Source organism: Calliphora vicina, chromosome 4 (assembly GCF_958450345.1).
Source record: "Calliphora vicina chromosome 4, idCalVici1.1, whole genome shotgun sequence".
NCBI classification, from domain to species: domain Eukaryota; kingdom Metazoa; phylum Arthropoda; class Insecta; order Diptera; family Calliphoridae; genus Calliphora; species Calliphora vicina.
In genome coordinates, this window is record NC_088783.1 from 116,493,993 (window position 1) to 116,519,594 (window position 25,602).

At 29.4% G+C, this 25,602-nt stretch overlaps 5 protein-coding genes across 5 annotated transcripts; 3 read left to right on the plus strand and 2 right to left on the minus strand.

Moving 5' to 3' along the window:
* Nucleotides 1–6,007: 6,007 nt before the first annotated feature.
* Nucleotides 6,008–7,495, minus strand: LOC135956764 (protein abrupt). The gene has a single exon (XM_065507335.1). It carries the CDS (start codon nucleotides 7,345–7,347, stop codon nucleotides 6,025–6,027), a length of 1,323 nt encoding a protein of 440 aa, XP_065363407.1. The 5' UTR covers nucleotides 7,348–7,495; the 3' UTR covers nucleotides 6,008–6,024.
* Nucleotides 7,496–17,482: 9,987 nt separating this feature from the next.
* On the plus strand, nucleotides 17,483–19,034 carry LOC135956975 (beta-1,3-galactosyltransferase 1). The gene is made up of 2 exons (XM_065507614.1): nucleotides 17,483–17,771; nucleotides 17,833–19,034. The coding sequence occupies exons 1-2, from the start codon at nucleotides 17,522–17,524 to the stop codon at nucleotides 18,738–18,740; spliced, it is 1,158 nt and encodes a 385-aa protein (XP_065363686.1). The 5' UTR covers nucleotides 17,483–17,521; the 3' UTR covers nucleotides 18,741–19,034.
* An 895-nt stretch (nucleotides 19,035–19,929) lies between these two features.
* Nucleotides 19,930–20,353, plus strand: LOC135957118 (cytochrome c oxidase assembly factor 6 homolog). Its single transcript, XM_065507793.1, has one exon. It carries the CDS (start codon nucleotides 19,991–19,993, stop codon nucleotides 20,261–20,263), a length of 273 nt encoding a protein of 90 aa, XP_065363865.1. The 5' UTR covers nucleotides 19,930–19,990; the 3' UTR covers nucleotides 20,264–20,353.
* Sbat (LSMD1 domain-containing protein Sbat) lies at nucleotides 20,299–20,856 on the minus strand. The gene is made up of 2 exons (XM_065507792.1): nucleotides 20,738–20,856; nucleotides 20,299–20,682 (listed from the first exon to the last, which is right to left on the minus strand). Exons 1-2 carry the CDS (start codon nucleotides 20,756–20,758, stop codon nucleotides 20,380–20,382), a joined length of 324 nt encoding a protein of 107 aa, XP_065363864.1. The 5' UTR covers nucleotides 20,759–20,856; the 3' UTR covers nucleotides 20,299–20,379.
* A 288-nt stretch (nucleotides 20,857–21,144) lies between these two features.
* Nucleotides 21,145–24,728, plus strand: cin (Molybdenum cofactor synthesis protein cinnamon). The gene is made up of 7 exons (XM_065509754.1): nucleotides 21,145–21,302; nucleotides 21,368–22,322; nucleotides 22,398–22,667; nucleotides 22,782–22,940; nucleotides 23,008–23,170; nucleotides 24,178–24,279; nucleotides 24,473–24,728. Exons 1-7 carry the CDS (start codon nucleotides 21,272–21,274, stop codon nucleotides 24,614–24,616), a joined length of 1,824 nt encoding a protein of 607 aa, XP_065365826.1. The 5' UTR covers nucleotides 21,145–21,271; the 3' UTR covers nucleotides 24,617–24,728.
* Nucleotides 24,729–25,602: the final 874 nt, after the last annotated feature.

A 25,602-nucleotide genomic window follows, 5' to 3' on the forward strand; every position in this document is an offset into this window, starting at 1 on the left:
ATAAAAATGTATGTATAAAACAAAATAGTTATATAAAATAAATTAAGAGTATAAATTAATAGTAATAAATGCAAAGTGGTAAGAAATGTACAGGAGTTTTCTGTTGCACTATTTAAAATATATAAAATTAAAAAAAAACTAAATAAAACATATTTTGATTTAAACAAAAAAACACGTAAGGAAAATTCGTCTTGAAATGTGATTTTCAAAAAATTTTAGGTGATTTTCTACTATAATTTATCATAAACAGGGGTTTATTAGTTCATATCACACACCAACTCTGTGATAAACAAATTTACTGCATTTACAAACATAATCGGCATAGTCTACGAAATAATTAAAATCATAAAAAGTTAATTTTTAAAAAAATTTCTTTCAAAACTAAATTTCCCTCAAAGGGAAATTTTCAAATATAAGGGAAATTTTAAAAATTTTATAAAATTTTTGTTTAGAATTCAAAATCATGTTGAAACAATACAAAATCTAAGAAAATTTCCTTCAAAATAAAATTTCCCTCAAAGGGAAATTTTGAAATATTAGGGAAATTTTAAAAATTTTATAAAATTTTTATTTACAATTCAAAATCATGTTGAAACAAAAAAAAAAAATTTCTTTCAAAACTAAATTTCCCTCAAAGGGAAATTTTCAAATATAAGGGAAATTTTGAAAATTTTATAAAATTTTTGTTTAGAATTCAAAATCATGTTGAAACAATACAAAATCTAAGAAAATTTCCTTCAAAATAAAATTTCCCTCAAAGGGAAATTTTGAAATATTAGGGAAATTTTAAAAATTTTATAAAATTTTTATTTACAATTCAAAATCATGTTGAAACAATAAAAAAACTAAGAAAATTTCCATCAAAATAAAAATTTACCTCTAAGGGAAATTTTCAAATATAAGGGAAATTTTGAAAATTTTATAAATGTTTTGTCTAGAATTCAAAATCATGTTGAAACAATACAAAAACTAAGAAAATTTCCTTCAAAATAAAAATTTCCCCAAAGGGAAATTTTCAAATGTTAAGGGAAATTTTAAAAATTTTTGTTTAGAATTCCAAATCATGTTGAAACAATACAAAAACTAAGAAAATTTCCACCAAAATAAAATTTCCCTCAAAGGGAAATTTTCAAAATCAGGGGAAAATTTTAAATTTACTAAATTTTTTGTCTATAATTCAAAATCATGTTGAAACAATACATAAACTAAAAAATTTTACTTGAAATCAAAATTTCCCTCAAAGGGAAATTTTCAAATATAAGGGAAATTTTAAAAATTTTATAAAATTTTTGTTTAGAATTCAAAATCATGTTGAAACAATACATAAATTAAGAAAATTTACTTGAAAACAAAATTTCCCTCAAAGGGAAATTTTCAAAATCTGAGGGAAATTTTGGAATTATTCAAAATTTTTGTTTAGAATTCAAAATCATATTGAAACAATACAAAAACTAAGAAAATTTCTAACAAAATAAAATTTCCCTCAAAGGGAAATTTTCAAAATCAGGGAAAATTTTTGAAATTATACTCAATTTTTGTCTAGAATTCAAAATCATGTTGAAACAATACAAAAACTAAGAAAATTTCCATCAAAATAAAAATTTCCTTCAAAGGGAAATTTTCAATATTAGGGAATTTTATAAAATATTTGTTTAGAATTCAAAATCATGTTGAATCAATATAAAAACTAAGAAAATTTCCTTCAAAACTAAATTTTTCTCAAAAATTTACGGCAAGAAGTTAATTCAAATACAAATTCAGCAAAGACACGAACCAACACTAGACAAGAACCATCGTAAAACATCGAATATTTCCAGAAATAATCAAAATCTTGAGCTTTAATTAGACGCAGTTAAATGTAAAGCAAATAAACATAATTTGAAGTAGAAACTCTAAGTGGTGAGCAAAAAATGAATAGAAGAATTTAATTTTGAAACTTTAGAATATTTTAATGCTACCAAAACAAATTTTCCTATACGTGTTTTAATAAATTATAGAAAAATCAAATTAAAAAAGTATTCTTTAGGCCATAATAATACACATATAATTCTCAACAATTGAAATGTTTTGTACAGATGCTGTAAAATATTTGTTTCATGCATGTAATTGTAATTTATAATTCTTTTTTTTTTATATGATTTGCTTAAAAATTACTGATTGTTTTTAATGATTTTTCTTTTTGTTGTAAAAAATATATATTTTGTAATATGATCTGCATGAGTAGATTTTTTTGTTGTCTCTTTTTTTAATAAAAAAAACAAACAAACAATTCTTAAAGAGCTTATTAGTTTTATAAGAACTTAATTAATATGTATGATTTTTAAAAATAAATATATATTACGAAGCAGCATTTTTTGTAAGTTTTTTGTTTTGTTTTATTTGTTTAAATATAAGTTAATTAATTAATTAATGACTTAAGCTTTACATCATATTATGTACGTAAGTAAGTGTTAAATAGGAAACCTATGAAAACTGAAGCAATTATTAATGTTTTTAAGAGAAAATTGTGTAAAGTTTTTTGGAAGATGAGTTGGAAAATAAAATTAAAACAAAATTATAAAAATATCTAAAGAAAATAATTGTCTTATTACATTTTCTTTAGAAAATAAGATCAATAATTTTCTATAGAAAATGTACTCTTAACTGAAAGGACAACAAAGCACCTGTCAAAAGGCATCTGTCAGTTGATTCTTGTCAAGGAAGCACACATGTACAGTTTCCATGACAAAAATCCTTGAATTAGGTTACGAATTGCACCCTCATCCGACTATTTCTTGTTTCCAAACCTAAAGAAATGGCTCACCGGAAAGAATACAAAAAATAAGAAATTTTTTTCAAAACAAAATTTCCCTCAAAGGGAAATTTTCAAAACCAGGGGAAATTTTTGAAATTATAATACATTTTTGTATGGAATTCAAAATCATTTTGAAAAAATACAAAAACTAAGAAAATTTTCTTAAAAACAAAATTTCCCTCAAAGGGAAATTTTCAAATATTAGGGAAATTTTGAAAATTTTATAAAATTTTTGTTTTGAATTCAAAATCATGTTGAAACAATACAAAAACTAAGAAAATTTCTTTCAAAACAAAATTTCCCTAAAAGGGAAATTTTCAAACATTAGGGAAATTTTGAAAATTTTATAAAATTTTTGTTTAGAATTCAAAATCATGTTGAAAGAATACAAAAACTTAGAAAATTTTCTTAAAAACAAAATTTCCCTCAAAGGGAAATTTTCAAATATTAGGGAAATTTTGAAAATTTTATAAAATTTTTGTTTAGAATTCAAAATCATGTTGAAAAAATACAAAAACTTAGAAAATTTTCTTAAAAACTAAATTTCCCTCAAAGGGAAATTTTCAAAAATTAGGGAAATTTTGAAAATTTTATAAAATTTTTGTTTAGAATTCAAAATCATGTTGAAAAAATACAAAAACTAAGAAAATTTCCTTTGAAAAAAAATTTTCCTAAAAGGGAAATTTTCAAAATCAGGGGAAATTTTGAAATTATACTAAATTTTTGTTTAAAATTCAAAATCACGTTAAAACAATACAAAAATTAAGAAAATTTCTTTCAAAACAAAATTGCCCTTAAAGGGAAATTTTCAAATATTGGGGAAATTTTAAAAAAATTTTTTAAAATTTTTAATTAGAATTTAAAATGATGTTGAAAAAATACAAAAACTAAGAAAATTTCCTTTAAAACTAAATTTCCCTAAAAGGGAAATTTTCAAATATTAGGGAAATTTTGAAGATTTTATAAAATTTAAATTTACTGTTAAAAATGATGTTTGAAAAAGATTAAAACTTGGAAAAATTTTCATTTACAAACAAATTCCCTAAAAGGGAAATTTTCAAAACCAGGGGAAATTTTTGAAATTATAATACATTTTTGTTTAGAATTCAAAATCATGTTGAAACAATATAAAAACTAAGAAAATTTTCTTCAAAACAAAATTTCCCTCAAAGGGAAATTTTCAAACATTGGGGAAATTTTGAAAATTTTTTTAAATTTTTAATTAGAATTTAAAATGATGTTGAAAAAATACAAAAACTAAGAAAATAGCCTTCAAAACAAAATTTCCCTCAAAGGGAAATTTTCAAATATTGGGGAAATTTTGAAGATTTTATAAAATTTAAATTTACTGTTAAAAATGATGTTTGAAAAAGATTAAAACTTGGAAAAATTTTCATTTACAAACAAATTCCTTAAAAGGGAAATTTTCAAAACCAGGGGAAATTTTTGAAATTATAATACATTTTTGTTTAGAATTCAAAATCATGTTGAAACAATACAAAGACTAAGAAAATTCCCTTTAAAACAAAATTTCCCTCAAAGGGAAATTTTCAAAATCTGGGGAAATTTTTGAAAATATACTAAATTTTTGTTTAGAATTTAAAATCATGTTGAAAAAATACAAAAACTAAGAAAATTTACTTTAAAATAAAATTTCCCTAAAAGGGAAATTTTCAAATATTAGGGAAATTTTGAAGATTTTATAAAATTTAAATTTACTGTTAAAAATGATGTTTGAAAATGATTAAAACTTGGACAAATTTTCATTTACAAATTCCCTAATAGGGAAATTTTCAAAACCAGGGGAAATTTTTTAAATTATAATACATTTTTGTATAGAACAAAATCATGTTGAAAGAAAATAAAAACTATGAAAATTTTCTTCAAAACAAAATTTCCCTAAAAAGGGAAATTTTTAAATTTTGAAAATTGTTGTCCCATAATTAGGTTTAATAATTTTCTATAATAAATAAATGTCCCATGATTTGGTTTAATCATTTTCTTTAGGATAGAGTTGTCCAAAAGTCTGAATTAATAAAATTCTATAGACAATTGTGATCCTATATCTCGAAATATTAATGATATATTAAATTGAATGCTTCTTTTATTATTTTCTTAAGGAAAATAATAAAAATAATTTGAAACATAAAAAAAAAAACTTTACACCAAATTTTTCCTTAAAATTATTAGATTTAGTTTTAGTGTATGTTTTGTGTTTTAAGTTAAAGTGTATTTAAATACTAATCATACTGACTGGCTTAATAATAATAAATATAAGTTTAAAAAATATTAAAAAAATTAAAAATATATTTTGTATAAATTAAAACTTAAATTTAAAAAATAAAAGCAAATGAGTTATGAATATAATTTACAAAAAAGTTGAGATGAATTTTAGGTAAAGTATGAATGAACTTAATGCTAAAATAGAAAGATTTTTGTGGCAATATTTTTTCGTTTTTGTTCGAACTTAATGCATATTATATAATACAGTTGTGGATTTTATTTTTGTTGTTTAAATAATTTGTTTATACATATTATTACAATTTTGTAGCTTTTGTTTTTTGTAATAAAAAGCTTAAAAGCTTAATTTTAAATATTTTTTATTTCTTTTTTTCGTTTTGAGTATTAAGGTTTTGTGTTTTAATTGCAAATGATCTCTTTAGAGTATGATCATCTTTAAAAATTATATATTTAAAGTACTTTATATTAATACTTAGTTTTCTTTAAAAAAAAAGAAGAAATTAAGGATCTATTTAAGTTGTAAATAGCCGTATAAAAACTTTAAAAGGTTTTGAGATTTTTAGCGGGGTTTTAAACAAAACTGCAGTTTAAAGTGTTATTCATTTTGAGTTTAATCCAAATTTAATATTAGACTTTGAAACCCCTTAAATTACCAAAAAAAAAAGTTTTGTTTAAAGTTATTTTTAAGAGATTTTTTTCTTGAAACATTTCAAGACTTATTTATCTTGTTATCAGTGGCTTTTTTTTTATTATTTTTCAATACTTTTTCTTTCGTTTGTTAAATTTACTTTTTTCGTTTCTTTCTTTCTTGTTTGTTTAATAAAAATAAAAAAAGAATCATGATGAATAAATATTTATAATTTATATTGGCGTTTTTTTGTTTTGTTTTCCTACTTAAGTATTTTTTTGTTTTAGTTTTAAAAACTCACAACTTTTAGTTTTAGGGCATAACATCCTTCCCTTTTGTTTTAGATCATCTCTCAGCCACCTTAAACCAAATGCGCCGTGCCCGGTTCCATTTTATAGCCCATTAAATGATAGGGAGTAGTTTCACCAAATTGAGCCGCACTGGGGCTGTCAGCACGTTTAATTTGAGCCAAAGCCTGGGACATAACAGCCGCCGCATTAGCCGCTGCCGCAGCCCCCGACATATTAAGTCCAGACATGACGCCGCCTGTATTTGAGGCTCCACGGCCACGTTTACGTTTGGGCAAAATGCCCTTGCGGGCCATATAGAAGCGTATGGTTGAAACGGGTATATTATACATATTACTGACAGTCTGGAAGGTCTGGCCCTTGGACACACATTTAGCCGCCTGTTCCAGTGACTCTTCGGATCTGCGTATGCGTCTCAAAGAGCAATTGTTATCCATTGATTGCAGCATGGAGTTATTGGCCGTCGAGTCATGTTCAGAATCAGCCATGGCTCCACCAAAACTATCGTCCTCATCATGAGCCACATAATTGTGATCTTCCTCCACCGTTGAGTCCATATGATGGCTCATCATATGAGCGGCTGCGGCCGCTGTATTGGCATTTTGACTATTTTCATAGTGTTCATAGGCATTCGAAGTGGATTCATCGCCAGAGTCTTGGGGGGCAAATGTGGCAGGAGCTGCCAAGGCCATATTTGCACTGATCAACGATGGGTTTCTCATCATGGTTTTGAGATTAGCAGGATTTAAAACTTGTAGATTTTGTGTGGCCGAAAAATTCGATTGATTCGAAGAAGAGTGTGAAGTGGTGGGTTCCTTTTTAATAACAATTTGCTGTTGCGCTGTATGCTGTATGGTACTGGCGGCTGTAGCTGTGGTGGTGCTGGTCGAATTTGTGGCGGTGTCCTCATCATTACTATCGGCATTGTTATTATTATTATTAGCTGTATTAGAGCTTGGCGTATTAACCTTACTGGTCATGGCTTTAAGCTGATTTAAATTGAGCGCTGCATCCGAACCATACAAACCGCGTATGCGCAACTGTTCGGCACATCTTAGTAGTTGTGGCAACCCCGCTTGGGTAACATTTACTTCACCCTTGTACATAAAATCCACCAGGGCTTGTATTTCCCACAGTTTAATTTCTGAGGGCAAGATAATGACCGGATGTTTACAGGGATTTTCAGCTAAAATACTTTCAAAATAGGAAGAACAGGCGGCCAACACTAAACGATGACAGTGCACCTGATGGCCCTCACAGGCCAGGGTGACATCGACAAAACGCTGGCCGGCTAGCAGCTGGGGAAAGGCAGCCCCTATACTGCCCAAATGACTGTTCCAGCGCACACAAAACTCCTGGCGATGTGAAGGTGTCATTTTGCAAGTGCCAACAATGTGATGTGTGTGATGATGTAGTTTAAATAATGTGTTATTTATTTCGTTTTTAAAATAGAAGACTAGATTGGAAGATTTGTTAGTTCCTTTTCTCGTTTTATTTGTATTTTCTTTTTTTTAAAATTCAGTCCAGCAACCGGAAGTTTTCAATTAGGTTTGTTGTGGGAGGATTTTATGTTAAATTACCTAAGAAAATAGGAAAAACGAATTATTAATAAAAAAAAATGAATTAAGTTGAGAGTAATTTTAAACGTTTTATTTATTTATTATATTTGTATAAAAAATATTTTCTAAAATTTCAAAATTAAATTTAAAAAAAAATATTTTTATAAAAAACTTTTTTTGTGAAAATTTCAAAACTAAATTTGAAAAAAAAAAATATTTTTATAAAAAATTTTTTTGAGAAAATTTCAAAATTAAATTTGAAAAAAAAAAATATTTTTATAAATAAATTTTTTTGTGAAAATTTTTATTTAAAAAATATTTTTGGTAAAAAAAAAATTGTGAAAAAATCAGATAGTAGTTTAAATATTTTAAGGAAAACAAAATTTAAAAAAAAAATATTTTTTTTTAATTTTCATTCCAAAATTTTTAGTGGTGAAAATTTTATGCCTAACAATTTTTTTTCAAAATTTCATTTTTAATTTTACTGAAAAAAAAAGTATGATAAAAAATAATTTGGTGAAAAAAATTCTGATTAAAAAATATTTTTTTACTTAAATATTGACATTTGAGAAAGCATCACTGCTAAATTGAAATGATTGACTCCCTGGCTATATCTGATAAATTTTTATCATGATAAACGTCAAAATGGTTGCCAAAATAAAAAAATCTCAGGTATAGTCTGCATTTATTAGTATTATTGCTTCGTTATGACAAAATTGTTAGTGCTTTTGCTCAGACAACTTTGTCTTGACAAGAAACGTCATTAATTGTTCTGATAAATATAAATATAGAGTGGAAATTCTCCTGTCAAAAATTCTCCTGTTAAGCAAAAAGTCTGATCAGTTGTTTGACTCCAATTTATATATTTTGTGTTCATTTGACATCTATGTGCTCTTAGTAGTGCAATTGGTTACTTTATACAACCCATGTAACCTAACCTGAAGTCAATTGGCACTTTAGTGTCTCTAAGTAAACTAGAGTGTAGTCACTAAACTAGGTTAAATCACTAGTTAGGGACAACTTGTCTAAGATTAACATGAGTACCTGCCTAGAGGGCCTAAATCTATAGAATCAATGCGTCTATCAACGCCAATGTGTGAATTGCAAGGTACAAACAATAGGCAACTTCTCGTACATTGACCGCACTGATGAATGCACAAACCACTTGCTGGAGAGCTCGGGTTATCTAATCCCTGCCATCATAGCTAGCTAGCCAATCAGCAAAACGCAGCAGCATCCAGCCTGGTAAACCAGTCCCATATATGATCTCTGACTTCAAAAGCTCCAGGCCGTCAAAAGCCATAGGGCGAAAACAACTCTGTTATTTATGTGTGATTATTTTGAGTAATTTTTTTTGTTTGAGTTTATTTCTAGTTTCCGCTCTTTGTGTATTTCTCCATGGTCCAGTGGTGCCATACATTTTTACAAACAAAGCTGCGATTTTCGAGATACATAGTTATTTTTAGCAGTAAAAAATTTGCAAAACATTCGATTAATGATGCACAAATTTACTGCACTAACGAACTTGTACAGAATTTCTAAACTTCGGTAGTTTATCTTCTGAACTGTAAATAATATAAACTTTTTTAACTTTAGGTACAGAAAGAAAAGTATGTAGGTACTTAATATTATTACATGCATTTCATTGCAGCTGTCACATGCATGTAAACTTCAATATTTTTATAAAAAATTTTGTATATTTTATATAAATTCGCAAAATTTTTGATATCACTTTTGTTTATTTCTTTAATTTCGACTAATTTAAGAATTAAAATTAAAAAGTAATTTAGAGAAATTTAATAACAAAGTTATGCACCAAGAAAATATGTTACAATTACTTTTAGATATGAATAAAAATGACTTCAAAACCACCAAGAAAATTTAAATCTTTTAATACATATTGAATATTTTTGCTTTAAATAAATATTAAAATTATGTTAAAAGAGAAATCCTTAATATTTTTTATTTTAATTCATCAAATATTTGAAAATTAAATATTAAAATCTTAAATTTTCAGTTTGAAATATGTAGGTATAAAATTTCTTTCAATTAAATCCCCAAAGGATCCTCAATGAGTTAAATAGCAAATGATTCATAATGCGTAAAATTGTATTAATAAAACAATCTATTTTATAACAAACGAATTATCTTACACAATTTATAACAACAACAACTAGGTTTAGTAAAGAAAATCTATAAAATTCTTCAGCCACTACTTTATATATTATTAATAATTATACTCCGTCTTATATTTTAAACAAATGACGCCAGGAAGACACAAAGACAAATACTAAAAGGTAATATTGAAAATTTACAGCAGTCGCAGCAGAAACAACAACAACATCAACAAAAAATATATAAAATAATAATAAAAAGAACAACAACAACAGCACAACACACATAAATACTGCAGAAAAATAGCTTAAAAGAACAATTTTTGAACACTGTACTTAATATAACAAAAAATTTATTATAAAAAAAAATATAAATAAAAAAAAAATAAAACAAGGAGAAGCAGCATATAAAAATACTAAAATTTACACTTATACATTCACAATAACCTACACACACAAACATAAATAAACTAAAAAAAAAAGTTAATAACAAAAAAACAAGAAATCCTCAGGAAAATACAAGAAAAAAAAATATATTAAGAATAGTGTAATGTGTTGTTGTTGTTGTTAGTGCTTGTACAATAAACATTTATAAGAGCCGTATTGGTGCAGGAGTAAGAACGAGAGATGCAGAGTGAGAGAGAGAGTGTGAGTGAGATGAAATAAAATAAAACATAAAAATTAAACAAACAAAAAAGGAGCTGTTTTTATACAACAACAAAAAAAATTAAACATTTATTATAATATTCCTTTTTTTTCTGCACAATAGCAAAATGTATGAAAGAAAACAACAACAACTACGAAGACGACAGCGAGAGAAGCAAACCAAGAAAATAAACAAACGAGAAAAAAAACAAAACAAGATTCACCACAGTGTTGCCGTAGTGACAATTCAAAGTAAAGCTGCCACACACTAGTGATTTGTGGGGTTGTGCGCGAACAAAATCACAAGTAATTGAAAATTTTCAATCACAAATCAGGCGAACAAATCATTCCGTGTGTGGCCAGCTTAACTGGTTTAAAAAAATTATAGTTTTGCAAAAACAGCACAGATTTTAGTAATTGTTATAATATTTTCACACTGTTAACATAACGATACACTTTTAGAAGCTATAGGTAGTGTTCCTAATCGGGAAAATTTTTCTAGGAGTACCCAGGAACATTTTCTTAGAAATTCCCGCTTAATTTTTCTAGTGAAGTTTCTTTATTATTTATTTTATAAACAAAATATGTAAAAATTAGTACAAATTTACCAAAACAGCGGAAAATCTATTTAATTTTTCAACAGCTGCCTAAAAAATGGCAAGCCACTAGTAAAGGGAATGAAATTAGCACTTAACCTGCACAACGTCAACCCCGATTCACACCATTTTCGCGAGTAGCCAGAAACTGACAAATACGAAATGGAATTGAAACAACAAACTGTATTAGTAGAGAGAGAGAGGATTTTGCAAAAAATTATAGTCTACTTGTGCGACCGCATGTAGACAGGAAATAAGCAAGAACGACGAAAAGAAAGAACATTTGGTTAAAAGATACTTTTTTGTATCTTTTTTTTGTTAATACATATTTGCACAAGAGTATGCAGGGGTTTAACAAATGTATATGTATTGCCGTACACTATTTCAAGATCTCTTTGTTGGGAGTTGGAGAAATGCGAAAATTTTAAACATAAATTTATTTCTCAACACAATTTGCAATCTTTTATTAGAAATTGTTAGAAGGCGCCCCCCTCCACACAACATTTTATGATTCTTCAGACATCTCAGATGATGGTATGGCAGATAATTTAATATGAACATCCAATCGGTACATAAACTTTAGCGTATAATGAGAAAGTTAGGGAACTTCTGGATGCTAGAGTAATTAATGCTTGTATTTTAATTATAAACCACCCAATCAGTACATGACCTTTAGTATAAAGTGCTAAAGTTATGGAACTTTTGAATGCTGAAGTAATTAATGCAAGTTAATAGTGCAATAAAATTTCATGAAGAACCATTGTGTATGTATTTTGGTTTAAAATTTTGTTTATGTTGCCGAAGTCTTTTAAGGAGTAATTGTAACATTTCAGTCCTAAAATAAACTAGTAGGAATCAATCATAGGTCAATGGAATGAAAGTCAGTCAGAAATATTCAACAAATGTATAGTACATTGGAGTCTTTGTAGATACTGCTACGGTTCAAAGTATCTGGAACTATTAGCTCAAGGTAGCAGTTATGGATACTGCACCAATCCACTCTCAACTGTGGAAGAATTGGTTATAAATGCCTGGGCAAATGGATCCCACTATCCAAAGTTTTCCAGGGTTTGATGATCCTTCAAGACTCTGTTGCATCTACAGCCAATAATGACTTTTGTTAGCCGACATTTGACATAATAAGAGTGTATTCGCTAAGGATAATCGTTGGATGGGATGATGTCCTGGATATACTCGCGATTGTGTAGTAAGTCCATCCGGATGAGACGTGGAAGGGTATCCTGCATTAGAATCTGATGGTTGGGTTGACAAGGCTGGTGAAATACCAACAGGAACTCGCTTGCGATATCTTCTGGACCGTTTAGGAATATCTCCGATAAAAGGGATCCATACTGAGGCAGCAAAGTTTAGAAGATAGCTGATCCACATTAGTTATATTGCCACAATCGGTTGCGATATCGACTGCATTGTTCGGTTGCGATATCGACTGCATTTGGAGATCTTGTTGATCTTGTCTTCATTACTAATACCCCAAGAGGTACTAGCGGGAGCTTTCAGGAACTTTACTAACCCCAGTAATTGTTCGGTAACCTAGAGTTACATCTGTATAAGATTGAGATGTCGAGAATCTTTCGAAATTCCTTGGTCCAAGGCGAGAAAAAGGACATCGTTGATGTTGATAACTTAAGTTTGTCAGCTATTAGAAAATGTTGGCACCTTTGTGAACAATCTTCACATCTGAATGGAATATGGGGGCAATCATCAGCATACGAGACATCTTGGGATGCTGCAGAATCTTAGCAAGATACAAATGGAAGAGCAGGCGATTTCGTTTCTCCCACAAAAGCAAGGATTGTGCATTAACTTTTCAAAAATCCCATTTATTGGGAAATGAGAAACGGAATTGGTTATTAACATAGCCCATTGACACTTTAGGAACCTCTCCTACTTAGTTATGGTTATAATTTGTATTCTATCTTTGAATTTATTTTAGAAGAATATGTCTATGACCAATATTAACTTCGTTTTCAGTATGGTTTTGAATATGGATTACTTTAGATTAAACAGTCTGCCTCACTTGTTGTTTTCTTACATTTGGGTTCTTCTTGGGAAGAGTGGATCAGGAGTAAGAGAAGTTATTTTAGCACTCCTTAACCAAAACAATAAATCGCGAGAACTTAGGCATTCTTAAAACAATCAGGTTCACTCCTGAATAACACAGAAGGAGACTCCATCTACTCCTCATTCTGACAACTTATAAGTCATTATATTGAATATTCAGTCACCAGTAATCACAGCTTCTAGATAACACAAATGAGCCCAAGCAATGTTCATTTGAGACGACCACAGAAGCCAAACAGTAATGTCTAAGGATTATCTTGTCTGCAAGCAATTGTAGAGTCATACGTTTAAAACATGATTCTAAGATTAGCAAAGTAATTACATGGTACATCTTCCTGACAAAGTATCTAGTTGTTATTGTGACAGGTTTCCTATTGTCGAAGGTTCTTCCCTGGGGGAAAAACTTGTAGTTGATACAGCTGTTGCTATTATAACAATATTTTTCAGAGTGAAAATCGGTTAGTTCCGGAGCAAAGACCAATTTGTCATGGTAACGACCTGGAATTCATGAATCAAATTGGATTTGATTCCGAGAAGGCTAGAAAGAAGCATATGCTGCTGTCGGTGTGTTCCACGGTTCGGATGAACAACCCCCTATCCAATGTAACTGCTATTCTGAAGCTTCAGACATGAAAGCTTCTATAACTGAGTTTAAGACTTGACCCATCCCATATCAAAATTCTCCAATATCTGGCCACAACTTTGGATAAAGAAGCTATGGCTGAGATGACAATATTTATCCGAGTGAGACTTGCATACCTCCATTTGGTAAGCAGAAGTCTGGAATTCAAGAACCAAATTGGATTTCAAATGCCTAGATGTCCATTAGAATGCTGGTATACTGAAGCTTCAGACATTTCAGAAACTACTGTAGCCGTTATTACCGATTTTAGGTAACCAAATCTTTCCCTGAGTGATCCCATGTACCACTAAGCTTAGACCGCTTTCACACTAGCCAATTTAGTTGCGAAAGTCTCTTGTGTTTGTAGATGTCAGATGTAATATCGGGTTAAGGAGAACAAAATTTTGCTATTTTGTTGTTGGGCAAGAGACTGGCGCAACTAAATTGCATAGTGTGAAAGGGGTATGAGAGCGATACATTTGTCAAGAAATTCCACCGAGATTTCGCCTTTTGATTACTCTTTACGTGGTCCATAACGAGCCAATCCAGTTGTTACCGTTCCTCATTAAGCATTAAAAAGCCTCATTAAGCATTCAAGCCTTTGACCATTATCTCGAACTTTGAATTGATTGCAAACTTGAAATATATTAGTTTTTTCAAATATATTTATAATTCAATTTATTGACACTTGAATCAAGGCTGGAATTACACTGGTTTTCTACATGAATTCCAGCAAAAATGGTTATTGGGTTTAAATAGAAATATTAAATGAATTTCTATAGAAAGCTATAGAAGTTTTTCGAATGTTATTTAAGTTTTTGTATAAGAAAATTTTAAAGCTGTCGAGTTGAGAAAGAAATTAAAATTAAATAAGCTTCAAACTTGAATTCTATACTATAAACAACATTTTACTTAACAAATTCTTTACAAAAATTTCTTGTTTTTTTACCAATATTTATTTTAAACACACCCATACCTATAAATAATGATAATTAGATTTTTTTCTTAACTTATTTCTGCGCGCGTCCTTTATAATATTATTTTGTATGTAGTAGTATATTTTATTTCTTTGTTTAATTGAAAATCGTTAAATATAACAAAAACAACAGCAAAAAATCATTGGTAAATAACAAAAAAAAAAAAAAAAACGTACTTAAAGTTTAACATAAAGAGCGGGGGAATGCTATTAAAAATAACTCTCACTTGCCAAAAAATTATGTTAAAAAAGAGTAGCCAGATAAAGACGAAATTTTTAATTAAAAACTTAAAGGATAAAAAAAAACCAACAATAAAATACAAAATTTCAATAGCAATTAAATACTAGACAATTTAAAACACAGCAATGTAACAAATTTATGTTAAAACGTTATTGAACCTAAGTAAATAATGATTAAAGTGCTTAAATTTTAAAGTTTTTCATATTTTTCTTATTAACTTAAGTATATTCCTTAAGAAATCCCTTTTTAACTATTATTTAACAATATGGCAACCTTGTTTAACATTCTCACTCACTCTCTCATTACGCCTCTCTCTATTTCATCCCACTGAAACGTTATGAAATTAGCGCAAAAAAAAAAACAAACAACAAATCACACACATAAAACAAAACGAAAACAAGAAAAAAAAAAACAAACAAAACTCAAATAAAAACAAAAGGAGTATATGCAATGCTTATGTTTGTGTGTATGTATAAAGAACTACTACTATTATATTAAAAATGTATTAATGAAGAGCAAAAAAAAAAGATATGCAAAATATAACAACAACAACATGGACATGAACTACAGCAACAAAAAGAAGTACAATAAAAACAAGAATTCTATATAAAACATCATTGCAGGAGACAAAAAGAAGTATCTGTTTTAATTTTTTTTTTAGTTCTTCGTACTTAAATGGGGGGTCACACTATATGGATGCTAAAAATGGTTTTTTATAAAGCTTCTAATTAAGGAAGTTAATAAAAGAAAACTCTAATAATGTATTAATTAAAATTATGATGCTGGTTTGTAATAAGGTTAGGTTTTTTTCCTAGTAGTAGCTTAAAAATTTATATTAGATTTTCTTTAAAAGTACAAAATTAACTTACCCCTTGTCTTTTTTTATTTGTTAAAAATAATTTATTATTTGTTAATATTTAAACACTTTTTGTTGTTGTTAATAACGTTTAAATTAAAAATCTTTAAAAGTTTGTGTATGATAAATCACTTTGTATTAATTCTTCTGCTTATTTAAAATAAAATTATTGATTTTTCTTTTTCTGCCATTATATTAGAAAGAATTATTTAATTACACACGCGGTCTATGGTCGTTCGCTCCTTTTTCGCGTCACACTATTGTTAAAATGTTTAAAAATCTTCTTCATGTTCGTTCGTTTACTTAATTTTTGTTTTGTTGCTGGTTATGATGTTTTTTTGTTTCTGTAGCTTGGCGTTTTCTTGTTTCTTCTTTTATTTTCTTTTGCACAATTTTATTTGAAAACAACAACAAAAACACATCTCTTGCATTTGTTTACTCCTGTTCTTGTTCAACTTTATAATTCGTTCGTTCTTTACCGCACGCGCGGTCTTTTCTGTTTGTTCCTTGTGTTTATTGTTATTGTTGCTTTTTTTATTTGAACTTGAAGGAATGAACTGTATTACTGAACACTAATGCCAACTAATTTTTGTAGCCACCTCAATCTCATTTGCAATTTAGTTTTAGCAAAAACCGCTAATTTTATATATATAACTTTTAAAAATACCGCTATAACTTCAATGTAATTCTCTAAATTGGCAACACTAATTGTTGTTTTAGTAAGACACAGAGTTGTAAAAATGGGAAGTAGATATTTTACGTCATGACAGAGTTGCCGCTTCGAAGTTTGAAAAATCAATTTTAGAGAATTTATTTAAAAAGTGAAGAAAAAAAGGCCATTGGGGATAGAAAAATAACAATAAGAAGAAAAAGAACATTTAGATGTGGTGAATCTTGTAAATTCTTGGGAACTCATTGATTTCTCTAACACAATTCAATTCTTAAATATCTTCTATGTTTGAAAACCCTTGCGGTTGCGAATGTGACAAAAATAAAAATGTTCATAAACAAATGATTTTTTTAATTAAATGGCCAATCATGAATAAAAAATACGCGACAGTTTTTTTCCCCTTTTTCCTATTCATGATTGGACTGTTAAAGTATTTTATATTTTAAAATCATTATTATTATTATTTCAATACGAAGTTGGATCTGCTTTTATGGCCTAATTGTCTAAGTTTGTATTTTTGTCTCGAGTTCTATCTTCATTCGGCCCTAAAAGCAGATCGAATGAATGTCGCGTTCGGGATCTTAGAAATGCCCATATTTTATATTTTCGAATCATTCGATAGACCGGATTTTTTATATTTATTTTCTTATTTTCGTTTTTGGCACACAAATTTTATTCTTTTGTATTTGTTTGCCTTTTGTTTAGCTTAAAATCTGTTTTCCTTGTGATTTTAAGCTAGAAAATACCGAAAGAAAACTATCAAAAAAAATAAAATAACTGAACCTTTAATTTGCTTTGTTAAGACTTGGTAACTCTATGCAATGTTTACTTTTTATGACAGCTGCTTTGTTTTGGTTACTTAAAACAGAGATGTTTAACTGATAATTAATTTAACCTTAAAATGACGTCATCTTTTTTAAAGCAGACTAAAATCAGCCAACAATGTTTATATATTAAATTTAACAATAATATATAAAAAAATAGTATAATTAACTTAAATATTATAATAATTTAATTATGAAAATAAAAATGTATTAAAAATCATCCTCATTTTATTATTTATGTTGAAATTTTTAGTTTTTAAACCCTTTATAACGTTTAAGGTTTAATTGCAGAAAACTTTTGTTTACGTTTTACTTTTTACAACAAAAACTACTTTGTAAAAAAAAACAAACGAAAAATAAATAAAATGCGACTGCGCGCTAAAGTTCTTTATAAACTATTAACCCTTTTGGGAGCCGGCTTAATTATTTTAATAATATTCTTTAATACGGTAGCTAAACAACCCGAAACTGATGAATTTATAACAATTATAAAACAAAATTCAGAGGAAATTACGGCCAGCTCTTTAAAGCCAGGCAGAGATTTGTTAAATTTAACAAATTTTGAGTATTTGATAGAAAATAACTTGTGCCAGCAGTATACAAAAGAATTATTGGGTAAGTTTGTTAATAAACAAAAGAAAATTAAGGTATTAATCTTAATTCAAAACAAATTTAGCTATTTTAATAGTTACCTCTTATGTGGGCCATGATGAATTGCGGGCGGCTCATAGGCAAGCCATTTCTCAAGCTAAACTTTCCGAATTGGGTATACAGCGCATATTTCTATTGGCCGCCATACCGCAACGGGAGCACTTTATAACCCAGGCTCAAGTGGAAAATGAGCAGCAAAGATTTGGCGATTTATTGCAGGGCAACTTTATGGAGGCCTATAGAAATCTCAGCTACAAACATACCATGGGTCTGAAATGGTCAGCCACGGAATGCAGCAAAGCCAGATTTATTATAAAAATAGACGATGACATTGTCTACGATATATTCTATGTGAAACGTTATTTGGATGCCTTAGAATTGGAAAATTTAAAATTAACTACCTCTTCCCAGCTATTAGCTGGCTATATATTGGACTCTAAACCAGTCATACGCAATCAGGCCAATAAATGGTATGTTTCGGAGCAAGAATATGCCGGAAATGTATATCCCTCCTATTTGTCAGGTTGGTTGTACATAACCAACCCTAAAACAGCCTTACGATTGGTAGAACAATCCCTTAAATCTACCATCTTCTGGATAGATGATACTTGGCTGACGGGTATAGTGCGTGAACCTTTAAAAATACCCCTGCAACGTTTAAACTCTTGGTTTTCAGCCAATCCGGAGTTTATAAATTGCTGTGTACGCGATTTGAAAGCCTCCAGCTTGGAATGTGAATTCTATGCGGGTCCCAATGGAGGTGATAATAAGCTGCTGATTGAATTTTTACATAATGTGGAGAAGTGCTATTATGATGAGTGTTCAAAGCGAGCGAAAGAACAAAATCTAAAAAATACTTGTGTGGGCACATTTAAGCATATATTGCCGGAACATGGGCAGGCCAATATAAAACCAGTCAAATTGGGTAGATGATGTTTATGTTTTGTAATTTATTAAAGATGTTTTCGAAAGCTAGGCAAAATTTTTCCAGTATTTAAATTTTTTTTTTTGTAAAATCTAAAATTTTGCCTAGATTTAGGACTTATGTTTTAAAGTAATTAAGTATTTAATATTGTATTTGTTTGTAATCTATTTGCTATTCAATAGTTTTTATGTTTAGTTTTAATTTTTTTAAAAAAATATGATTGTACCTAACTAATTACTAAAATTCAATTAATTTGCAATAAAACTCTATACCCACCCAAGGGATCTATCATATGACCTCAATATTTACAGATTTTATTCCAATTCAACATAAAAAGTATTAAAAATTAAATTCCTAAAATTAATCCAAAAATCCCCACTCAGGGCAACATTCACATAGGCAAATTTTATGCATAAAAAATATTCAAAACAACTTTTGAAACGAAATCGCGCTTGAAAACTAAATTCCCAAAATTAAAACAAAAATCCCCATTCAAGGGAACTTTCATATGCCACAATATTTACAAGTTTTATTCAAATTCATCATAAAAATTATTAAACATTAATTTTAAGAATCAAATGGTCTTCTGAATTAAATTCCTAAAATTAAACCAAAAATCCCAACTCTCGGGAAATTTACAAATTTTATGCTAATAGTAGTAAAAAAAAAGTATTTAAAATTTCATTAAAAAAATCAAATGAACTTCTAAACTAAATTCCTAAAATTAAACCAAAAATCCCCATTTAGGGGAACTTTCAATATTTAAAAAATTTATGCAAATTCATAGTTTTCAAAATTAATTTTAAAATGAAATCGCCATCAAAAATGAATTCCTATATTTAAACGAAAAATACCCATTCTGGGGAAACTTAATATGCTTCATTATTTAATCATTTTATAAAAATTCAACATAAAAATTATTAAAATATACCAAATCTAGTTGCAAGAAAAATTTTTTTTAAATATTAGTTCAGTTAAAAACTACTGGATTTAGGAAAAAATCTTTTAAAATATCTCAGTATCTCAAAATTAAAATTTTCATGTAAATTACAACTTTTTATATTCCATTTTAAGTGGCATCTCTTTCTTCTGTTATTGCAATAACAGAGATGTTTAACAAACAGCTGTTTTAAACAACTCTGTTTTAATAGCGGCCTTATGTTTTTTTAGTTGTAATTCTTGAAGAATTTTTTTTATGCAACTAATTTTACAAGTATTTTTTTTATTGTAAAAATCTAAAATTTATTAAATAAAAGTCATGAGTTTTTTGAACAAAGAAGAACGGGCGAAATGTTGGGGTGACCGTGATGCATACTGGAAATGTTTAAGTGAAAATGCTCCCCAGCACAGTTCCACATCGGGTGAAAAAGTGCCCGATGCTTGTAAACAATTGCGCAAACTGTTTGAGACCAGCTGTCCCACAACCTGGGTGAAACATTTCGATCGCAAACGGACCTATGAACAATTTAAGGAGAAAATTCAACAGGGTTATGACCCATTGGATGAGAAGGCCCAGAGGACGGGCCAGTGATGGACATTAAGTGCAAAAATTAAAAAAAAAAAATATTGTTAATGTTTATGTTACTAATAATTTAATAAAAATTTGTATTTAAAAATTACACTCGAATTTTGTTTAATATTTGTTGTCTATACAGCACATACTTCTTCCTGCGGCATATCAACAGATACTGAGACTATATGTTTGCCCGGTATCATAACATTGCCCAGAATACGAGCATCTTTGCCACCTTCCAAGAATTCCACACACATGGACAACACAATATTGGCATCTTTGTCGGTACAATTGAAAAAGCCCACCAAAACACGGCCATCGGTTATGACCACTCTAAAGGGTTTGCCCAGCCAGCGTCTTAGGTTGCGGCGGCCGGGTGAAAGATTCTCCTCATTTATATTGCTGGCATTGGTAATGACATTGTTAAGTAAAGGATTCTGTAAGAAAATGCATTACATTATTAAGCTTTTAAGGATATTAAAAAAAACCTACCTCATAGCCTACCTCTGCCATATTTTGCTTGGTTTTTGTTAATTCTTTTTGGAGAAAATATTAAAAAAATCTCGAAATGACTGTGTATATTTTTATAAACACAAAGTAAAACAGAGTTGTTATAGAAATAAAAATAAAACACTCACTGAGAAGTGCTAGCTTAAAAGCAATTATGAATAATTCACAATAGATTGATATGTGACGACGTTTACGTTTTAAGATTACAGTTAAGTTATCCCACATCTTGACGGGACATCAATTCTTGTCAGTGGTTATGTTGCTGTCCATATTAAACAAATTTAGAAATTGTCCGTTGAGTGAACAAATTGAAGGTTGATCAAGACGGGGAGTTTTGGGCATACAAAAACAATACCTGCTGAAAGGATTGCAAATATAAATAAATATAGACAACACTGTCTTATCATTGTCTCTTCTTATCTTTTGTTTATTTTTTATAGCCCCCAACAAGTGGCCGGTTGTTTTGTAATTTCTCTTAAAATTGTGCAATTTTTAATTATTGTTGCTACAAGAATAATGTCAGAAATTGTGTTTGCGGTAATAACTGGTAAGTAGTAGGGATTTTCTATTAAATTTTTTGACGCCAGCTAAATCGCTTTGTTTTGTCTTTAGTCAGTGACACTTGCCATCAAGATGCCACCAAAGATCGCAGCGGTCCTCGTTTGGCTCAACTGATAGCAGAGAATTTTGAAAATCCTCATATTATTAAGCACATTCTGCCCGATGAACAGGATTTAATAACAGAAAAACTAAAACAATTGGCATTGTTGGAAGATAAGGTCGCCTGTATTTTAACTACCGGCGGCACGGGCTTTGCGCCCAGAGATGTTACACCAGAAGCCACCAAGGCTGTCATAGACAAAGAATGCCCTCAACTTTCCATGGCTTTGGCTTTACATTCCTTGCAGAAGACCAAATTTGCTGCTCTGTCACGCGGTATGTGTGGCATTGCTGGCAAAACTTTGATTTTGAATTTTCCCGGCAGTGAAAAGGCTGTGGTAGAATGTTTTGATTATGTCAAAGATCTTCTGCCACATGCTTTGCATTTACTTAACAATGACTTGGCTTTAGTTAAAAAGGCACATGAGCAAATACAAAACACTCATGCGGCAGCAGCACCAGACACACATATTTGCCCCCATAAAACTGGCAAGGGTGATGCTAATGATCGCAATTCCCCCTTCCCTATGCTGCCGGTAACTGAAACCTTGAATATTATCTTACAAACTATTAAGCCTCAAACCACTTTGCCTCAGTTACTTCGGGATTTCAAATCTCCCGTGGATATACCTCCATTTAGAGCATCGATTAAAGATGGTTATGCTATGAAATCTTCAGGCTTTTCAGGCTCCAAAAAGGTATTGGGCTACATAGCAGCCGGTGATTCGCTTATAGAAACAGATTTCCAAGAGGATGAGTGTTATAAAATTAATACTGGAGCTCCTGTGCCTTTAAAGGCAGACTGTGTTATACAAGTGGAGGATACAAAGCTGTTAAAAACCAAGAAAAATGGCTTGGAAGATTTGGTGGAGATATTGGTAGAGCCCAAAAAGGATTTGGATATAAGGTAAGATCTTATTCTATAAATTATTCAACTAAAATTTAATAAAAAATTTAAATTTAATTTAATAAAAAATTTCAGACCCATTGGCTGTGATTTGGCCAAAAGTTCTACTCTGTTTCCCAGTGTGGATCTTTCACCGGTGGTGGTAAAGTCTTTAATGGCTTCGGTGGGCCATGCTGTACCTTTACATAAACCTTCGGTGGCTGTTATCTCCACGGGCAGTGAGCTATTGGATCCTTTGGATTATCCCATAGAAGGCAAAATCTATGATTCGAATACCACCATGTTAAAGCAGCTGCTGCAGTATTTTGGTTTTGATTGTGTGGTCACCAAAGTATTAACAGATGAGTAAGTTTATTGCAAAACAATTTTAACAAATATCAATGAAAGTTTAGCAAATCTTTTTATCTACAATCTTGTTCTTTTTGTTTTTAATTATTTAAAAATATTTGTTATTTTCAGTTTTGACGAGGTACTTGAAACATTATCTTCCATCTATGATGAGGTTGATTTTGTTATTTGCAGTGGTGGTGTGTCTATGGGTGATAAAGATTATATTAAACCGGTATTGAAGAAATTAGGCTTTAGTGTCCAAGTGGGCAGAGTTAATATGAAACCGGGGTATGTTTTGTCTTAACTTTATAATTATCTATAATATTTATTAACCAAAAATCTGTTTAACTTTTAGTAAACCCATGACTTTTGCTTCTAAACATGATAAATATTTCTTTGGTTTACCCGGCAATCCTGTATCGGCCTTTGTTTGCTTCCATATGTTTTCATTGCCGGCCGTGCGCTGGGCCAGTGGCTGGACTTATGAGAAATGCATGTTGCCAGTTGTTCAAGTAACGGTGAGTGTTTAGGTGGTTGGAAACAAAACCACAATTAAATTTTGTGCTCAATAAATAGGTTAAGCTAAACTAAGACTATATTGAGGCCTACGATAGAAGCAAAATTAAGACTATATTAAGACCTATGATTGAAGCTACACTAAGTCTATATAAGAGCTGCGATTGAAGTTAAACTGAGACTATAGATTAAAGCTAAAGACTTACGATTGAAGTTAAACTGAGACTATAGATTTAAGCTAAAGACTTACGATTGAAGCTGAACTAAGACTATATTGAGGCCTACGATTGAAGCTAAACTAACACTACATTGAGACCTACGATTGAAGCTAAACTAATTCTATAAAAGACCTACGTTTGATGTTAAACTGACACTATAGATTAAAGCTAAACTAAGACTGTATTAAGTCCTACGATTGAAGCTAAACTGAGACTATATTAAGGCCTGTGATTAAAGCTAATCAAAGGCTATATTAAGGTCTATGTTTAAAGCTAAACTGAGACTATGTCAAGACCCATGATTGAAGCTAAACTAACACTTGTGTTGGAGTATCGACCGCACAACAGATTATAATCATACGTATGTGAAACCTACTTCCTTTTAATGCCCAGCGGAATGTAACAATTACCAATTCAAGTCACTTTTCTCCCACCTTTATTTAATAACATATAGGACTATTCCCTGATAAGCAAACTTCATTGCGAATTATTTTATTTGCTTTCAGTTCTAAAGCAACATTTCTAGTCCAAGTATAAATCACTGTATAATCCTGTGACCTTGTGAATGGCAGCCAACTTAACCTTGCATTGGAATTTGTGGAAACAATCTATCAATATTTGCTCTCAATAAAAAAAATAATAAATCTCAAGCTACAAGCATTTTTTCATTAAAATTTTATAATTATATTTGTCTTAAAAGCAACTAGTTTCATCATCCACATTTAATTAAAACTTGTGCGTGTTTTTCTTTCTTTTTTTTGTATTTTTGGCCTCTCTGTTTGGTTCGACAGTTGCAAAATGCTAGTGTTGCATTGGATCCTAGACCGGAATACATGCGTGCCACAATAACTAGTAAAAATGGTCAACTATACGCTTCAATAACAGGCAATCAGGTTGGTTTAATTAAAACATATTCATACCACAAATTCATTCCCTCTGTCGCTCACTGCGCTCCCCCATCTTACCATTAAAATACATTTTAACTTTATTACATTTAATTAAGCAACCTTACACTGTTGTTTATAAGTATAATTTAATGTACATTAACAAAACACTTTCGCCTTTATTTTTATCACACTTGAATAGATGAGCAGTCGCTTGCAAAGTATTGTAGGAGCCGATGTACTTGTACATTTACCAGCACGCACCGACAGCAAAACAGAGGCCCATGCGGGTGATATATTGCCAGCCAGTGTATTGCGTTATGATTTCATAACAAAATATGAATGAAAGAAAGTTTTCATAGTCTGCAGTTAATGTTTTTTTTTGCTTTTTTTTTTTTGTTGGTTAAGGGGTAGTACTATTTACAATAATTCGAATATATACAATACATTGGAACAAAGTTTTATGTTTGAATCTGTTTTTTATTTATACCCTTCATCATGAGTTTGTCGATCCGTTTGTAATTTCTACATTTTTTCGCTTGACATATCCTTCTGTCTGTATGTTGAAATCAACTTTCTGTAGCTCCCAAATAACTTACATTCTTGAATCATACACCAGTATATATCCGCTATAGTTCCGGTTCGTTTGCTATTTTAAATCGAGAAAATCGGCCAACAAATGGCTGAGATACATGCAAAAAACCAGGACCACCTCGATTTTTGACCTATTTTTGTTATCTATGTATATCTGGATTACTAAGTCATTAATAAAGACAATATGGATATCTAATGATAGATATTTCAAAGACCTTTTCAACGTCATATAAAACTCTATAGTAATTTGGACCTAGAATGGGTAAAAATTGGGAAAATCTTTTTTTAATCCGAATTTTTTTTTAACCAAAACAATTTTTTTTCCTATTACATATTTTTCAACCATATTTTTTTTCAGTAATGAAATTTTCATCATCCAAAAAAATTAAAAAAAAAAATTTTTCAAATAAATTTTTTTTCAAAATTGAAAAAAAAATTTTTTTAATTAAATTTTTATCATCCAAAAAATTGTTTCCTCAAATAATTTTTTTATAAAAATTTTATTTTCAAAATTTAAAAAAAAAATTCTCATTTTTTTTTTTCAAAATTAAAAAAAAAAAATTATCCTAGAAATTTTTTTTCTCAAATAAATTTTTTTTCATCTTAAAATATTGAAATATTTTTTTTACCAAAATTTTTTTTTTACAAAATTTAAAAAAAAAATTCTCAATATTTTTTTTTTTCAAAATTAAAAAAAAGATTTCTCCTACAAATTTTTTTTCTCCAAAAAATTTTCTT

What these genes read in the sequence shown, in the direction of transcription:
- Sbat (XM_065507792.1), bottom strand. Translation starts at nt 20,758, where the DNA reads ATGGCAGAGGTAGGCTATGAG. An exon ending in TGGCAGAGGTAGGCTATGAG is followed by an intron (nt 20,683 to 20,737) that starts GTAGGTTTTTTT and finishes ATTTTCTTACAG; the next exon opens with AATCCTTTACTTAACAATGT.
- LOC135957118 (XM_065507793.1), top strand. Translation starts at nt 19,991, where the DNA reads ATGAGTTTTTTGAACAAAGAAGAACGGGCGAAATGTTGGGGTGACCGT.
- cin (XM_065509754.1), top strand. Translation starts at nt 21,272, where the DNA reads ATGTCAGAAATTGTGTTTGCGGTAATAACTG. An exon ending in ACCAAAGTATTAACAGATGA is followed by an intron (nt 22,668 to 22,781) that starts GTAAGTTTATTG and finishes TGTTATTTTCAG; the next exon opens with TTTTGACGAGGTACTTGAAA. An exon ending in TGCCAGTTGTTCAAGTAACG is followed by an intron (nt 23,171 to 24,177) that starts GTGAGTGTTTAG and finishes TTGGTTCGACAG; the next exon opens with TTGCAAAATGCTAGTGTTGC.
- LOC135956764 (XM_065507335.1), bottom strand. Translation starts at nt 7,347, where the DNA reads ATGACACCTTCACATCGCCAGGAGTTTTGTGTGCGCTGGAACAGTCAT.
- LOC135956975 (XM_065507614.1), top strand. Translation starts at nt 17,522, where the DNA reads ATGCGACTGCGCGCTAAAGTTCTTTATAAACTATTAACCCTTTTGGGA. An exon ending in GTATACAAAAGAATTATTGG is followed by an intron (nt 17,772 to 17,832) that starts GTAAGTTTGTTA and finishes AAACAAATTTAG; the next exon opens with CTATTTTAATAGTTACCTCT.